The sequence below is a fragment of the Colius striatus genome, chromosome 4 (genome assembly GCF_028858725.1).
Source record: "Colius striatus isolate bColStr4 chromosome 4, bColStr4.1.hap1, whole genome shotgun sequence".
NCBI lineage: Eukaryota > Metazoa > Chordata > Aves > Coliiformes > Coliidae > Colius > Colius striatus.
The window spans coordinates 34,111,987-34,130,770 of NC_084762.1; the positions used below are offsets into that span (position 1 = coordinate 34,111,987).

Genomic DNA, 18,784 nt, shown 5'->3' on the forward strand with positions numbered 1-18,784 from the left:
TCCAGACTGAGAGCTTTATCCAAGGGCAAATTAGGATCTGAGACATTGTTAAAGCAAAAACAATTCCTTTAAACTCTTTTGTTACTTCAGCTTTAGGATTGATATTGCATATCTGTTCCTTCAACTAAGAGCATGGACACTTGGGAGGAAAGAGACAGAAAACAGTAGCAGGTCTGAAATTACAACCAATAAGAAAACTCTGTATTAAAATCAGTAAGTCAATGGGTATTATTCACAGTGGTGTTCTGACATCTGTAATCACAATATCTTTATGTAACATTTTTTAATATACTACATTAAACTGGAACTTCTTTACTGAGCTCCTGCAAGTCACACTCTAAGCTTTAAGAAAACTTTTAAAAACGCCTGTCTTCTCTCCACTCTGTGTACCAACAGTCAATGGCAGGAGCTCAAGAACTACAGCCTGTCCATGCCTTGGACACATACTACTATATCTTGCAGAGGTATTACAGCTGCTAAACTTTTTTCTTTGCTGATGTACAAGAACTCCACAAAACATTCCCCTTGATCAAGTGTGAGTTCATACAGAAGAGTGTATTGTCATTATACGCCCACTTAGGCAGATGAAATTTAGGAGCCTAAAAATCTCCAAATTGCCAGTATGAGAAAATAAACATCTCACAAAGATGAATCAGGGCACCTACATTTGACTCCTAAAGATTAGATTAATATAAATAAACCAACTGAACTGTGTACACCTTTCGTAGTCCCATATATTGGGACTCTAGCCTCCAGGCACCACTGGATTAGAATGAAAACCAAAAAGCTTGCCACAATAAGAAATGCATTTCTAAGTGAGGAAATGCATAAAAAATTGAAAGCACAGCAGGACTATAAGTAGAAAGTCTAACAATAACACAAGCCACATGTGTTACTTCTATTTTAAATGGATGTTACTAAATGACTATGTTAATGCCCTAAGTCTGTGTTTCCCTGTTTTATTACTTTATGTACTCAAATAATATTAGCATCATTAGTATGGCATTTGGAGCTCTTGGCACAAGTTAGAGAAGACTTACTGCAGCAGATTTACAGAAAAGCAGCATCAGGCAGCACTTGGACAGAAATCACAATAAGTTTGTGAAAATCAACTTTCTTCTGTTTCTCATGTGTCACTTTAGAAAGAATGAAAGGATCATTCAAGTAACTTAGATAGAAGTGCCCCCTCAGGCACATCCATTTTTCTAAACCTCAAATATCCTCCCAGGGAAGGGTATCTCACCTCTTGTAACCCAATACTCTGACAAAACAGTATATAAATGAAAACTGTGTTCTGCAAGGACTGACACTTAAACATCATTACTACCACATATAGAACAGTAAAGCACTGCTATATTAACAGTGTCTGTAAAGTGGATGAACTGCTAGTTTCCTTGCACAGCTACCCTTATCATTTGCTGAGTGGGAAAGAAGCAAAAACCTTTGGATTCACTTGGTGTGAATCCAGAATGTAAACTAGAACCAAAATGTAACTCTATAGGATTAAATGTACAGGCTGTTGAATACTCATTGAACTATCTGACCATTACATTAAAGAAAGCAATGAAACAACAACCAAAAAATCCCACCAAAACCAGTCTCCCCATAAACAGGGGCAGTACTCTACATAGCCTACAAACATTTACTTATTTTAGCAACTTAAGTTTTAGCTGGATATTGAGAAAAAAATAGTCTGACAAGCACTTCAATGTCTCTGCTGCAGAAAATAGACACTTTGCCAATACAGTGAAGAAGTCTTAACATAATTTAACTGAGAAAGATGAATTCTTAAAGTAAATAATAGAATTAGAAATTGTATGATTGTATTGATTTTGTGATACTCCTGCTGGAAAACATTTGAGAATTAAATCACGATAAATTTGTTCTCCTGTGAGGAAGAAAAGCTGTAAAAACCCTCAAAAAGCCATTTCTGATACAAACACTGAACTAAGAATTAGAGATATTAAGTCCTGTAGCAATTTGCTGCACCTCTTCAGGACTGTCTACCACTCTACATTGCACTACATTGTACTTGCAGTGTAACATGTATATTTGCAAGAAGAAATGGCACAGTAAACATGCAGCTTCAGACACTTCCTTCAATACTAAAAAGAATATGTTATTACAGCCTGAACGATATAGCATCTACTTCAAAAAGACTAAAGAACAAAACCAAACCAAAAATCAAATTTAAACATTACATTCTTGTCTATATTAAACAATTGGGAAATTTTGCTGTTTACATTACAGCTACTGCTTTTAAATTGTGTAGAATTACATCTGCATCTAGCTGTAATTTTACAGTCATAAACTCAAGATACTGATTGTTCAAATCATTTTACTCATGACTCATATTAACACAGCTACGGATCTATTCGAAGTGTGTATGCATATATGAAGCATTTGGCAGATGCCTGTTTTAGATTAAAGCCTCTTGCTTCAGCTTTCCGCTCACATAATGCACAGTCTCCAAACTGAACCAGCCTGCAGGCAATACTGATCAAGCAGTATGCTCTGGGCAATATCATATCCTGATCTCTCCAATTCCATCCTTACTTTTTAATGACCTGTGGCAGTAAACATGTAGTGGCAGAACAAGGACCACCCCACTGAGGATTCAAAACCAATCCAAAATAACTAGCAACTTACAATCATAGAATGGTAGGGGTTGTTAGGGACTTTTAGATATTGTAATTTCCTAAGCATTGTACTATCTCAAGGCAGAGTGAAGACCATCCTGCAACAGTAACATGTTTTTCTTATGGTGTTAAAGAATCTACATCCTCAACTCTTTAGCTGCTAGAAGATGCCTCAGTTTTAATTTAGCACCCGATGAGACACAAATACAATTCTTTCACTGAAGAGAATTAAAAAGAGAAATAAATACATGGAGAGAAGAGTCAGGATAAGACCAACAGGATCATATGTTGTATTATCCCAAAGGTTAATATATTACATAAAGGAGAGACAGTAATTTTAAGTACTTAACTAAAATAACTTTTTGTTGCAATATTTTGTTGTAACACTGTGTGGAAACAAGATGAAGCTACAGAGCACATTCTGTAGGTTAGCTCAGGAAAGATTGTGAGCAGGAATTACAGCAGCACATCTGACCACTGGATTATGCCAAAGGCAGAAATAGGAATCATAGCTGACATTGCCATTGGGCTGAAAAGAGGGGGAACATAAGAAACTGAAAATGAGGACAGAAGAGAGGAAGAGTTGTGAAAATGACACATTCAAAATTCAGCAGGTACGTTTTCTCTGTCCTGAAAGCTAGGAAAATAAACAGAAGATTGTAACACTTAATAGACACAAGAAGGTAAAAGTTGAAATTTTTATCCTTGTGAGCAGATAATATGAACATAATAGTCATATAAATACAAAAAGAATCCCCAACAAGCAGTATGAGAAGATGGTTTGAATAGTGAAAGAACACATAAGAATGTGTTGAAGAAGTGTTTTAGGATGTGGCCTGAGTGGGAAGATATGTTAACCTGCAACAGAGAAAACAGATGAAGGAAATTGAGAAAAAATATATAAAATTATACTTGCTTGTGATTAATCTGATTTCACATAAGTCTTCAGAACAGCTGTGAGACGTTAAGCATGAGATACAAGGCAGGACAGATACAAATATCCAAACAGAAGAAGCAGGTGCTATCTCATGAAATGATACCACCCCTCAGTATAGGACAGTATGTCAGCAAGAAGAGGAGAGAAGATGACAGCCCCGCACCATTCTTTTTAGAGATAGGGTAGCAGGAGGTGGTCACACTACAAAATGCAAAGGCTGGTTTGGTATACTAAGTACCATTACACTTCCCAGCATGATGCTCCAACTGACTTGTGTTAACAAGCACTTAGAATCATAGAAACAGATATACTTGCTGCATTCATTATAGGTCCTGACTCAATTAGAATCAGCTCTGGTATCCATATACAGCACTTCACTGTATCAGGCTGACATCTCGTGTTTTAAAAAATAAGGTGAGGAAGTAGAAAAAAAAGAAAAAAAAAAACCAACAGTACTAATAATCCCAGGTACGAGAACATGAGAGAGATTAACAAATCACTTCAAATACAACTAAGCAGTTAAGAACAAATGAACACAGAATCTCTAATGTCCTTGGATGGAAGGAGACATCAGAAATCCTGATAAAATCTGCACAGATTGGGGGAAAAATGAGAAAGTAGTCAGTGTGGAGGCCACAAATTTGGAGGTGAGGCAATAAAGAAAACAGGAATAGCAGGTGTTTAGGCAGCAGAAGTCTAGAGTCAGCTATTTTTGGAAAACAAGGAAAGTGGAACTTGCTTGTTACTTGTATGGGGAATGAAGGAGAAAGAAAGGACTAAGAATAGATGAATAAAGACTGACAGGTATGAGCATCTTAAGAGTCCCTTGTAGCAAAACCAGGAAGTAAAGTAAGGCCAGGACACAAACCCAGCCACAAAAGTATTTCAGAATCAGGAGAGGGTGGAAATGAAGAAATTGCTCCTGCAGTTAACATATTAGGAGAAGTAAACAACAGCATAATAAACAGTTATTTGCAATTTTAGGAGGAGAAAAGAGTTCTGGGAGATCACTGCAGTGACTTATCATTTTGTCCATCAAAAAAATACTAACACCCAGAACAGCTACAAGGAAAGAGTGCATTGTATTAGTAAACAAACCAAAAAAAAAGACAAAAATTCTGTTATTGAAGGAGTATCACTACCCAAAGAACACTTCCATTGTAATCTCCAATTGGGATACGAAGTTTTTAAAATTTTTACCTACTGGACTGTATGATTTAAACGTAAATCAACTAGGTTAAGCACATGGAACTATTTTGAATGAATATTTTTCAACAAGCACAGATCCTAAGACTACTCATTTATCTATATGCTACATATAAGTCAAATTACACTTGAAAAAAAAATCAACAAACCACAAAATGTTGGATGTGTCTGTGCAGGATCATAATCAAATCTTATGCAGTAAATTAACACAGTGAAAAATATTCTAAGTAGGCTGTGAGAGTACAAATATCCATGATGATAGTAGGCAGAAAAATACTCACTGAATCCTCATCTTGGATCATCTGAACTAAATTATCAAGTACTGGAGTGAGATTTCTGAAGGAAGAAAAGTTAGGAAGATGATGAAATCAGCAGCAGCTTCTCATCCATTTTCTTATTTAAAAGAAAGAAAAGCCTTACTTGGATTTCATGTTGTTGAAGTTTTTGCCTAACGCCAAGTGCCTTATCGATCGGTTTTTACTAAGCCAGACTACAAGGGTTGAGAGGTCAGATTCTAGGCCTGTAAAGAATCAGATTAGATTAAGGATTAAAACACATTTTCACAAAAACCCCAGACAGGATCAAATTATTAACACTACATTCTTTCAAGTTCCCATATTAGTGTACTAATTTCCAAGAGCTCTAGAAAAAAAATCCCAGTCTGCTATTTTGAAATCTTTTTCACTTTTTTTACTGCCTTCTTATATGAGAATAAATACTTTCCCTAAAATGAGTTCTTTTAAATCTCCATCCTAATTAGCCATTGAAGGCACCTCCAGAAACACAGAAATGTAGCCCTTTATCTGTAGTCCAATCACTCAAGGGTAGTTCTTCACATTGTCAGGCAGAATTTAAAGATCCTGTGAGAATTTTGAGACCATGTTAATTGCTATTTAGTCTTAGTAGAGCTGTGTACCAATAAGGTATCAAAGCTGTCAAGTGTAAAACAGGCTATGAATAAAATGACCTGAAAAACAAGTAAAATTTTATTTTACTCCCAAGTAAGAAAAATAATCTGCTTTAGTATCGTATTCTAAAACTAGTGGCCCCTTTGAAGAGTCCATTGGTTAGATCACAATGCCTGAGTATCCAGATTTGCAGGATAATGTAGATTGCAAACGTCTATCTTTACTCATAACAATCAGTTTATGTATTTGGGTTGAATCAGTAGCTCCCAAAGCTTTCCACTTGTCAACCCATCCCACTTTTCTTGGGCATTCCACTGTACTGGGAATCTCTTTCTGAAATACTTCTGCATTTGACTGTCAGAGAGGCAAACAGCAGGTAAATTCTTCCATTACTTACATCTACAATCTGAGTTTGGAAGATGAGATGTCAGCTGGTATTCTAAGCTAGGATACACAGAGCCTCCAAAGCAGGAATAGTCCAAGACTTTTCCAAAGACTCAAACAGACCTTCTCTGACTTGAAGCTGTTTGTTGCTTCTTGCTTCTTCAGTAGCATGACCTCAGCTTCATTCTGTATCTAATCTTTCCCTTTCCTCTTTCACAACACTTCTAATTGAGCTTCTTATGCTCTTGTACGTAAAATCACTTTCTTCTAAATCTAACATGACACTTGCTGCCATCAATTTATTCTGCTGTGTTATGTTTGTCTCAAACAGTGTAAACTTCTGAGGGTAAAGTTAGTCTATAAACATTTCTTATACACTTTATAGCAATAAGAGGTTTCTCAGATTCTGGTCTTGCATGATCCTTCATTCCTGTTCTGTGTACTTACCATTGTCTGAAATATCTAGGCTGGTGATATTGTGTATTTCTGCTATGCATCCTTCCAAGACTTGTGCACCTCCCGATCTTAACTAGAGACAAAACATGAGCCATTTTTTCAAACTAGTTATGGTTTCAATATTGTACAGAAAACAGTGGAAGGAGCTTTGTGAACACAGAAGGCACTTCCAGTTGCAAAAACAACAGCAACAGAAGTTGGAGATATCAGCAATGACAGCCTATGCACACAGTCCTACTAATGTCATCCTTGCTCTCACTGTTTTTATATAAATGAGAAAAGAGACTCTCTTTCCTTTCTCTTAAAACTATTGCTTAGCAGTTAAATCAGGGATTTAAATGTTGCAGACACAATGAATCCTTTAGCACTTGTGCCAGGCAGTGACTGCATGACCTTCGTGTGGTTCTCTATGTGAAAAGCCCAGAACATTTCCAATATCCAGTGAGAAAAAAAAAACCCAAAAACTTATCCTAGCCTGTAAGATTGGAACGCTGTCATCCTTGAGTTCCACTACAGTTAAGACTTACAGTGAACATTTTTTTTCTGTTCTTAGCACAAAGTTAGGGTGCCCAGATCAAAGATCAGTAGTAAATTAAAACAAGAGCAACCCCTCTCCCAAAAAAACCACCCACAATGAAATTATGTTTCCCTGTCACTGAAAAGAAAATTTAAATAATCCAGTTGTAAAATGGCCAAAAAAGACCATAAACAAGAGAAATCAGTAATTTAACTTAATCTTAATTTAAAAATGGGCATAAGAGAGAAAGTCAACAACAATAACAAAAAGTGGCTAGCTGGAAAGCATCAGTTACAATGTTATTAGTTCAAAATATTAAATGGATATAAAAGAAATGTCAAGATTTCATGAAAAAACAATGAAATGGCCAAGAAGAAAATATAAACATTAAGAACCAAAGTTATTAAAAGTTACAAACTTATTTACTAATGCCAATGAATTAAACACAATGTATTTTCTTTTCTCAAGAAGTAAAAGCATTTTCTTACTTCTTACAGCTATGCAAACTAGATAAAGTGTGTTTCATTTCATGAACCTCCTCCAGAAAATGACTTACACAAGAAAAGGGAAAAGTTCTATAAAAATTCTATTTTCATATTTTCCATTTTCACTTTCCTTGCTTTAAAAAAAAAAACAAAAAAACAATCAAACAAAAAGCTTTTTCAAACATGAAACAGCCTTTTTGCCTCCTGTGCATTAAAAAATGAGTAATATTCTATTAAATATCCTGATTCAATCTGCTGTTATTTCTCTTTTATCAATGCTACAATTAAGGAACTACAAATGCCTTTAGAAGTATTTTTCAATAAAGGCTTCACTTTGCACTTCTTAGAAAGTCTGAAATATGTGACTATTTAACAAGCAGCTCAATAACTTGGTATGAGCATTTAAGGAACAGTGGTGGTCAAATATAACATCTAAATCCTAAATCGCATCTGGAAGTACAAGAGAGACCTTTCCTCTTCTGCATAAAAGAAAACCTAGATACTCTTCACCCTGTCATCTCAAGAAATGGTCAGATTGAAGTCTGTATTTGGGCCAGAAGTGGTACATTTCTAATTCAACTTTATTTTTGTAAGGGTATTTGTAGTATTTGTTCTATGAATGCCAAAATAATTCAGTTTTGCTCTGTGCTGTGCTCTCAGCATGGCCCGCCACAGGACAACCATTTTACACAGAATGTCACATCTATTATTCCAAAATCTATGGAACTGGCAGATTATATGTGGTCTTGGATTGGTTGTTGGTATGATAAAAGTTCTATAGTCCAAAATTACATCCACAAATGAATCCAGATGCTTATCCTGTATACACTTTGAGGGCTGAAGTGGACATGTTTTCAGAAGCAGCTTTCAATCTTTTACCAATAACTCTGTATTAAAAATCTTACATATTCAAACATTTCATGTGCACAAATGGTGATATCTATTTAATCTGAGAGTGATAATAACGACTTTTAGGATCAAAATTTATTGCAACAGTATTAAAACAATATATATATATATAAAGGCAGAGATTAATTGAAGGGCTATTCATCAACACAAACTGTGATACTAAAAAAAACAACCCCCTCTGCAACATCTTCCATGTGATATATTTCTGACACTACAAATACAAGCTCTTATTCAGAAAGTGAAGAACAGCCCTTCAACAATTAATAATGCCAAGCATGTTCAAAGCTATGAGGTACCAATAAGGGGCCAGCAAACAAAGCTGCTTACTGATTTAACAATTGAAGTAAAGCATGGAAGGTACTTACACAGTGACCAAGCTAAAGGAAGCAGAAGGGAAAAGAGTGAAATACATCAGTGCTGAGCAGGTAGAAATAAAAGTGTAATTTTCATAGTAAAAATAATTGAAAAAACAACCAAACAAGCACTACAAAATGATTCAGCTTGGAGCTAATATACCAGAAAATTGTGGGAGCAAATGAAAAGTGGTGTGAAAGGGAGGAAACAGAGAGATTTTATCCTTCCATAGTTGAGTACAGCTCGCCTGGTAAAGGAAAGAGGAGAGTAAAGCCATCAGCTTTCTAGCCTCCTAACAGTATGTGCTAGCAGGAACTGGGAGCAGTGCAGGCCACCATCTCTGAGCTCTCCTCAGCACAGTTTCTGGGTGCAGATTACCTTGCCCAGCTGGCAGAGGGTCAGGGAGAGGTAGAGAAGGCTCAGAGAGTCCTCCCAGCTCTTGGCACATCAGCTCCCCTGTGGGTGGAAGCTAACTTCTTTGCAAAGAATGTGAGAATGGATGAAGGTCAGCAATGTGAAAAAAATGTAAAGAGAAGGATCTAAGGAAGTGCTGTCAGCTTGTTGGGATCAGCTACAGGACCCAGTTGGGCACAACTGCTTCCTTTTTGTCATGAGTTTTCTGTGCTTTGGTGTCCAGTAAAGCTAACTGCTCCTCAAAAGGCTCCTCCATATCCCATCCTGGTTTTTTCTTTTAGTGAAACAAAAATGATTTCACTCCTGTCAGTCCTTGTCGATTTACACGCTAATTTATATTTTCATTACTAATGTGTTTTATTGCTTTATTCTCTTAAGGTTATGGTGACAGGACCTCATTTTTGTTACTTCAACTACTCCTCCCTTATCTTTCCTTCCTCCCTCTAAAAGAAAAAATATCATCCATCTGATCCCTGTACTCAGAAGTCAGAAGTATGTGTGCTTGACTGGAAAGCTTTTCTATTTGGAATTTGTATGTAGTGCTCTTCAAAGCAATACCTTTTTTTTTTAAAGTATAAAATATGAAAACAAAGTATGAAATGCATTCACAATGATTTGGGGGTTTATTTCACAAGGAAATCTGTGCACATTTCAAAAGCAACTGATAATGAACCTAAGGCAAAGACTACTAGATCTCAACATGTTAATCAAATCACAAGCTTTCTCCTTAAAAGAAAACCATTGCATTTGAAAGACACTTGCAGAGCAGTTAATACTGTGGTGATGGACTTTGAAATATCAGTTTAGCAAATGAGAGGCTTTCTTCGCAGCTTAAAACCAAAAAGGTGGGTGCTCAGCTAGAGAACGCCTGAGCCTAAGTTGGTTCACATTGGTTTTGGCAAGAATCCTGACAGTTCTCTATGTAACTTTGCCTCACAAGACCATCAGATCTCGTGGCTGATCTTTTGTCATAAGCTGCAGCCACACAGGTATCATCTTACAAGAGTATGGACAAATCTGAGAATTGAAGTGCACAGCAAAGCACAGAGATGCAAGAGGAAACATCATAAAGCAAACCAAGCTGCCACAATTGTCTGTCTTCTTGAGACAATCAAAGCCATTTACAGAGTGCTTCTTATGTTACTGTTATGCTTCAATCAACTTTTACCAATGTCTCCTGTTGGCCAGAATTGATTAATTGATTAGGAAAGCAGAATTGCCCCAAGCAAACCTGCAGGAAAGGAAGCATATCTCCATTTTCGAAGGAAGACAATCAAACCGCGGACATGCCTTCAAGGCGTGCAGCTTCCTGTGACCCATTCAAATTTGGGCACCTTGGAAAGTTCTGCTGCAGAGTCTCGTGTAACCACAGCACCAGAGAGCAGAAGCAGCCAAGCAGCAAATGGCAAACTGTTGTCTTAGAATCTGCAACAGCTACACTGCAAGGAGGGTTTTGCCAGTCAGGTGCTGCAGGTGCACTGAACCTCTATGCTGATTGTTACGGATACTGTAACACATAGCAGATGATTTTTACTGTAACTGTCTCTCAGTTCTCTCTTTCTGCAAACATTTGATTACAGAGGAAGAATATCTTGCCCAGTGGATTTCATAGGAACTCTAAATCCACATTGTTGCACCTTTTGAACACATCTTGATAAGCGTTCCTTACCTCACAGCTACTGAGATCTAAAGACACTTCCTTCAGATTGTGATTGCAAGCCAGGCCTAATAAAAGCGCTCTGAAAAAGATCAATTTTAAAATCATTTTAAAAGGCAGCTTGACATTATCATCTGAACAATTACAGGTTAACACACCCATAATCCAAAGAATCATTTCAGAACAAAACTACACCAGCTGAACAGTTATTTCTTAAATGACAATGGCAACGCAAACATGCCTCATGTCAAACATTCCAGCAACTTCAAAATTGGCAAGGATGTAAGGCTAATAAAGAAACCATAAAGCTAATGTTACATCAAAATATAATGAGCATCAAATGATTACAAAAAAAAAAGTATTCCATTGTATGACCACACTAGCTCCCTGATTTTTTTGAAAATTCAGGAAAAAAAAGGGGTTTTAATACATGCAAGATGCAGTGCAGCCAGCCATTTTGGCCAGTGCCAGTAACACTCAAACACTGGGTCATATTCAAGTATCACACAATTCTCCACTGCTGTAACCCAATAAATATTTGTAGATTTCAAAATTATATTCCCAGACAATAGATCCTTTGTGTTTAGGCAGAATGTCTGTAAAATGCAGCAATGATTGATTATGATTATCATAATTCCACCTTTAAAGCCTTACAGAAGCCTCTTTCCACATATAAAAGTTAGCATAACAACTTGAGTATGCTTTCTAGTACCTTTAGAAGTAGATACTGCTTTGAATTAGTGATTGAACAGAGAAACAGAAGGACTTCCATCACAAACTTAATTTCAGCCAAAAAACAAGCTAACAGAATCCAAACGATGCATGATGATAAAAACCAATCCATTTGGCTGTGTAAAAATTATATTTAAAATGTGTGCAGCCCAGGAAGGTTTTTCATTCAAACCTATTTCTATCTGCCCTACAGGCTCTTAACAAAGACAAGTCTCGAGTGCCTTATTACCTCTTAAGCCATTAATATATGGACTTAGAAAAAACCATGAAAGCTCTGCAACAGTTTTTACAAGTTTTCGGCAATCCTTGTGCATATTTCCTTTGCAAATATGCTGTTATTCAAAGTTAGTCTGGCTGATGATAACTTTGTCAAAAACTTCCTAAACATTTTTGAGGTAAAAAAAATAAAATACAGTGCAACAATGACAAAAAATGCAGATTATAAAAGAGCCATAGTGATGCTTCAAACATACAAGAAAACGGTTAGGGGGGTTTTCTAACCTCTTTCTCATGATTTCTCAGTTCTTTGTCATGAAAAACCTCCAGTGTCCAAAGGAACTGAAGACGGACATATCATAATTACACTTAGCCACTATGTTTAAATCATACATATGACAATACATGGAAAGGTCCTGTCAACTGTGCTGGATGCAGAATGGCCCTGTAATCATCATTTGCATGAGAAGCGTATCAAACACTTGTCTTGTTACAGCACTGACAGATAAAAATACAACTCTTGGCAATGTCTGTAAAATAACAAAAGTGCCAACATACACTTAAACAAGGAAAAGGGAGTGTAAACTGCCTCACTCAGTATTAAAAAACAAAAAAAAAAAGAAGGAAAAGTAGTGAGCTGTGGTGGAACATTAGCAATATTAATTATGTACATAGAATTAAAATTACCGTTTCCCCACCCACTACATGGCATCCTTGCATTACAGCTTTATTAGCAAACCTCCTTCCTGAAAGGCTTGACTGATATTAACAGGTCCATCACTGTACAAGCAAATGCAGCTCCTCTGCCAACTGCACTGACTAACCAATGCCTTTAATGAGCTCACATATGTGATTAAACATACCACAACTGTTGATCTAAAGGAAGCTGTTAAGAAGGAAATCAAATAACAATTAATCAGGGGAATCCGAGTCTCAGAGTGTCAGGAATCTGCAGTTTATCTATATAATTTTCTCTAGGCAGGCTTAATCTTGAATCACACATTAACCCGGTGATCTCTGGTTCATGGATGTGACTCAGGAACTTCACTAGAATTGTCACAGGACAATTCAAAGGCCTACATTGTCAAAAGCTTTTCAATATGCATTGAGGAAAGATGACAGAGAATTATTATTGTCATACACTATGTCATTTTTATTTTTCATTCTGTAAATCATCCCTTATGTGCTATTGCAGTCTTGGCCATGACAATTAAGTCTATCTGAAAATAGATGTTTCCATCCTGTTGTCTTTAAGAAAGGCCAAGAAGGCCTTGATGCATCCTAGGATGCATCAAGTAGACTGTGGCCAGCAGGTCGAGGGAGGTTCTCCTCCCCCTCTACTCTGCTCAAGTGAGGCCTCATCTGGAGTCGTGTGTCCAGGTTTTGGGCTCCTCAGCTCAAGAGGGACAGGGAAGTGCTGGAGAGAGTCCAGCGCAGGACCATCAAGACAATCAGAGAACTGGAGCATCTTCCTTATGAAGAAAGGCTGTGGGAACTGGAGTTGTTTAGTCTAGAGAAGACTGAGGGGGTATCTCATTAATAGTTACAAGTATATAAATGGTGGGTGTCAGGAGGTTGGGACATCCCTTTTTTCTATAGTACCTAGCAACAGGACAAGGGATAATGTAATGAAGCTGCAACACAAAAAGTTCCATTTAAACATAAGGAAAAACTATTTTACTGTTCAGGTGAGGGAGCCCTGGCACAGGCTGCCCAGGGAGGGTGTGGAGTCTCCTTCCTTAGAGGTCTTCAAGACCTGGCTGGGTTCCTATGCAACCTGATCTAGGTGAACCTGTTTCTTCAGGGAGACTGGACTAGATGATCTCTAAAGGTCTCTTCCAACCCCTACCATTCTATGAGTTTATGAAATCCTGTGATCTTGGTTGTTCTGTAAAAAGATTTTTAATTTCTCACAGTTAAGACCAAAATGCTAAGCAGCTGCCCCAGGATACAGCACATCCTGAGTCTTCTTAACATCAGATTAACTTGTACAGGATGCTTTTAAAATATATTATTCAAGGCATAAATGGTTTGAGAGAGAAAACGAAGTGTACTGGAGATTGTAGTTCTCTGTACTGTTGTGAAATACAGTCGGTTCAGACTGAAGAAAAAACTTAGGTCAGAGAAAAAGTACATCAAGGAAACTATAAAAAATATTAAGAGCTCTGTCTTGTCTCCTAGGCAAAGATAAACACTGTCATCAGAATAAAACAGAAAGAAGCCCATGCCAAAAAGGCAGTCAGCTGAGAAAAACATGGACACACAGAGATCATTCGTGTCCTAGTGACATGTGTAATTCTAAACCAATTCAGACAAATGGAGCCAGATTATCTTAAACATTATCAACAGGGCACACTTTTGCTAATATTGCTCATTTTGAGTGAAAAGGACAAGGAATACATTGTTTGCTGCACAGCTGGCAGATGAGGGAGTTACAAGTATTTGGGATAAATTAATACAATAACATCTTCCTTGAGCACAGACAACTGTAGAGCACTCGCCAAAATCCATGCCCCAGGAGATACACAATATGCCAAGGAGAAGAGCTAAATATGAACCTTAGTGTTTGGGGCTTCTCACCGTTCCTAATCTGTGTAGATGTATCTCAGCATTTTTTTTTTCTGTAGCACTGGTGAGATTCCTTCCTCCATACCTTTTGCCTTTTTAAACATAGCTCCCTGCTGCCCTCCACCACAGAATCAATAGCCCTAAACTAATCAGAATCAACCAATATGTTTTTCAACAGTCACCTCTGTTTGAAAACACATCAGTACTATAAATTCCTAATCCTAGCAAAGTACAAGCAAGCAAGACAATAACCAAGAGCAATAGAGAACAAAGTGAAAGATCAGAGCTAAAATGACAGGCTGCTGCAGCTGAATATTGATTTCAGTCCAGTGCATCTTCATTCAGCATCATATTGTACTGTCCTCTCCAATGTCAAATTGCATTAAGAAAAAATATCCCACGATGTACACTGCTCTTTCCTGTGGAGCGCTTGTCATTTTTCTCTCCCTTAGGTTCCCCCAGATTAGTATTCACTAACTGCTCTTTCCCGGTCTCCCTCAGAAGGCAGGTTCTCAACCACACAAGTATACATACATATGCATACGTATCTATATTTGTATCCATACTATGATTTTGAAGGTGTGTTCCCAGAAATATTTAGTGGACATATTGTCATGTTTTGACATGACAGCCTTTTCTGGTAAGGGGGAAGGGGCTGTAAAGATGGCTCCTGTAAGAAGTTGCTCAGAACTCTCCCCAGCTCTGAGCCAGACCCACTTCTAGGGATGAGCCAATTGGGCTCCTCCATGATCACTTTTTAAGAAGAAGCCAGAAGAGGAAGCTTCTTCCTATTCCTTCTGCCTCTCTTCTTCTCTGGCTGGTGCTGGTGCAAGGAGTGGGAAGAGAGAGAGAAGCAACCATGCAGACTCCAAGGTCAGTGAGGGAAGAGAGGAGGAGGTGTGCTGGAACAGAGACTCTGCATTCTACAGACGTGAAGTTGAGATTTGTTTGCATTTTGCTAAAGACCCCGTATCAGGATCAGTGACTCACTTCATTACACATCCCAAGCCAGGGGCAGTGACTATGGCCAGAGGAGGCCGTGTCCCATGGGAGGGACCCCATATTCACAGAAGCTGTAACTGTGGGGAGGAACCCACTCCAAAGAAGTTCATAAAAATTATGCCCAGAAGAGGCTGTGTCCCGTGTGAGGGATCTTGTATCTGCAGAAACTGCAACTGTTGGGAACAACCCACACCAGAGATATTTATTAAGGACTGTGTCCCGTGGGAGGGACCCCATATAGGAGCAGGGGAAGAATGCCAGGAGTCATCCTCATCTGAGAAGAGAGAAGTGGCAGAGCCCATCTGTGAGAGACTGACCACATCCTCCCTTCCCTGCCCCCTGAGTCGTTGAGTGGGGAGGAGGTAGAGATATCGGGAGCAGTGAGCTGGGCCTGGGAAGAAAGGAGGGATGGGGGAGGGAGATCTTAAAGTGCTGGTTGTAATTTTCTCATGATTCTACTCCCTTTTTGCTTTTGTTTCATTCTGTTTCTTGTAGGCAGTAGAATAAACTTTCCTACTTTCCTCTCTAAGTTGAATACTGCAGTCTGTTTTGCCTGGAACCGTAATTGGCAGTGAGCCCTCCCTGCCTTTGTCTCAATCCACAACAACCTTGGTTATGTTTTTCCCTCCCATCTTACTGGGGTCTCCACCATCCTAACGAGGGTGGGGGTGGATGTGGGGCACTGAACGAGAGACTGTCATGGTGCCTCTGTGCTAGCTGGGCCAAACTACAACATATGTCTAAGTTTCTACTATGGATAGGGTTATATATGTTTTAATGCATATTAGCTAGCAAGCTGCCACTCTGGAAAGGCCCTTTTAATTTAGCCAAATAAACACAAGGATTCTGCCAGAATCAGAGACATATCTATCTAGATATAGATCTATCTATCTAGACCTATCTAGACTTTAAATCATATCTTTAATTTTTTTATCTGGGACATTCAACACAGTTCAAAACTACACACTTCACAATGCTCCACAACTTCCCTTTGCCTGCCTTAGGCTGTAAGAACAGTTTCTCTCCAATACCTGATCCACATTGCCAAGAACTTGTTAGTCACAAGATGAGTGACTAACACTCAAAAAACACATTACACTCTTCATTCCTAGAAGTTGCTGCCATTGTCTCACCTCACAAAAGGAAAGCATAACTCCGTGCAATAGATCTCCCAGCATTGCTACAGGTTCAGTTTCATAATGGCTGTTGCAATACCACAGCCTCTAAGGAAACACACGCACACAAGTACATCATCCCATTTTACTGTGAAGCAGTTTTGTTCATAAGCCACCAAGAAAGAAATATATAACAGAAAAAATGTTGATGGAAGCTAAACAGTTGTGACGTTCTCACAGAACAAAATATGGCTAACAGTCTCATCTGTCAGGTGGAAGTAACATTTCTCAAATTTGTGATCATTAAGAAATACAGTCTTACAATATAATGTACTATGGGGAAAAAAAAAGCAAAATCCTTTCCCATTCTTTTTTAATACGAGGCACTCACACAATAAAAATGCAAACTAGGTTTTAGGCAACGGAGAAAATTATGTGAAATTCTTACTTTAGAGGCTCAGGAGGGAGTTTGGTTCCCGAAAGATTAATCTGCATCAAAGCAAGTGAGCTGCTGAAAAACTGTTTGAAGGAAGGAGGGACTTCTTTTCCTTTTCTGTAAGTAAACAAATTCATTAAGAAGTAGCATCTAGACATTCCTTATATGTTTAGTTTAAACATTCTACCATCAACAGCACAGTAAACAATGTCTGTCAATTACTTTAGAAATACAATGTTATCAAACCACTGATTCAACAATCAATCTTCAGCATTGCATTGCTGCATAAAAGACATTACTATCTAGTTTCTGTTTGGTGAACCACAAAGAATGATAATTTAGGTCTTATTAATAGTGAACATACTTATGTCTTATGAGCAGAAGATCAAACTGGACATTACAAAAATCCTGAAATTGCTTTTTCACCACTAGAAATAATTATTGAGTGCTGGAATAGCTTAGCCCCCATCAGGTAACATCTCTGATGTGGACCCAAGACAGTGATTTGATGAAAATGGAAGCTAATGTTAATATTTCCTACAATACAAGTACTTTACAAAGTCACAGTTCTGTCTCAAAGACTTTCAAAGAGACTTCCTCCCAGAAATGGACAAAAAAAGCATTTGTAACCATGAACAAATGATAAAAAATACAAACTTTAACGACCAAATTTAAAGAGGAGTTGGTCAGACTTCAAAGCTTGATGTTACGCTTCTTAGAGATAACAAATATATAGAGAGACTTTCCACTATACCAGTATCACAAAAAACATATTAGACAAGGTAGCTTATTTTACATCTAGCAAAGAGCAGAAATTGAAAGAAAATATTTTGCTTGGAATAAATAATACTTATTTCAAATCTTGGATTTCTTCTTAAATAAAGGTGTATCATGAGACCAAGAAACTAAAAACCAAAATACTGCATGAGTTCATAGTAATGACATTGAAATTGTACCTGTGAGAAAAGAGAGTCCTAGAGAGGCTAAGGACCGCTAGATGCTGAAGACATCCACGAAGGAGGGCTCCACACACCTGGTTTAAAATAAACAATATTGATTTTTACTTTATGTAAACCCAGAAAAGTATCTATGGATAGAAGGTGGGAAATGTTTCCTTGGTATTTCAATCTCCAGAAAAAATATCTTTACCATATCTAGCGCACACTCCGTGTTGGATAAATCCAGATGAACGAGGGCATTTGGCTGGGCCAAAAAATTGTATAGGCTCTATAATTAATAAAGAGAAAAAAAAAAAATGAACCATGTTAATTTTAATAGTGTGATACCCACTACTGGATTGCTACTCCCCGTTACATTTTAGCCTTTCATTATAAAAGTGTGCTACAAGTGTTGTGTGTGAAACTTGTTTTACTTTAAAAGGCTATTAATTTTTTTTAAAATAACAGGTTAAAACATGATACTTAGTCTATATTTACCAAACATTTCCCTGAAGTCTTGAGTTATGTTGTAAGTCACTTTCATAGCAAATGGTAATTAATTTAGTTACGAATGCCTTGGAATGCACACAGATTGCTGTTGCATTCCAGAAAGGTTAATTGGTTTGTACGTTTAAATATGAGGGAAGCAACTAATTTGTGTCCAGAGCCCATGGTTATTTCTTACTATCAGCAGTGTATTAAATGTTAAAAGGAGAATACAGAACAGGTAACAAGATTTTAACATTAATGGCTTCAATACAGCGTAGGATAGTCATGTAAATGTTAGTGTATATACAACTTCTTCACTTTTATATTTTGGTCTTTTTTTAGTCTCGGAGAACAACACAGAACGATAAAATCATGACCTAATTCCCAGAAATGTGTAACACTCAACTCCACATGAAATGAAG

The 18,784-nt window shown here is 37.5% G+C and overlaps 1 protein-coding gene across 7 annotated transcripts in view; it reads right to left on the reverse strand.

The window, feature by feature from the left end:
• CARMIL1 (capping protein regulator and myosin 1 linker 1) overlaps positions 1 to 18,784 on the reverse strand; it is a 212,858-nt gene that overhangs the window by 64,379 nt on the left and 129,695 nt on the right. For all 7 annotated transcript variants that reach the window (XM_061995599.1, XM_061995601.1, XM_061995598.1 and 4 more), the window contains exons 14-20: positions 18,085 to 18,162; positions 17,892 to 17,968; positions 16,948 to 17,052; positions 10,879 to 10,948; positions 6,522 to 6,603; positions 5,203 to 5,302; positions 5,064 to 5,118 (exon numbers count right to left, since the gene is read on the reverse strand). In XM_061995599.1, coding sequence (XP_061851583.1) covers positions 5,064 to 5,118; positions 5,203 to 5,302; positions 6,522 to 6,603; positions 10,879 to 10,948; positions 16,948 to 17,052; positions 17,892 to 17,968; positions 18,085 to 18,162 — 567 coding nt within the window. The remainder of the gene's footprint in view (positions 1 to 5,063; positions 5,119 to 5,202; positions 5,303 to 6,521; positions 6,604 to 10,878; positions 10,949 to 16,947; positions 17,053 to 17,891; positions 17,969 to 18,084; positions 18,163 to 18,784) is intronic.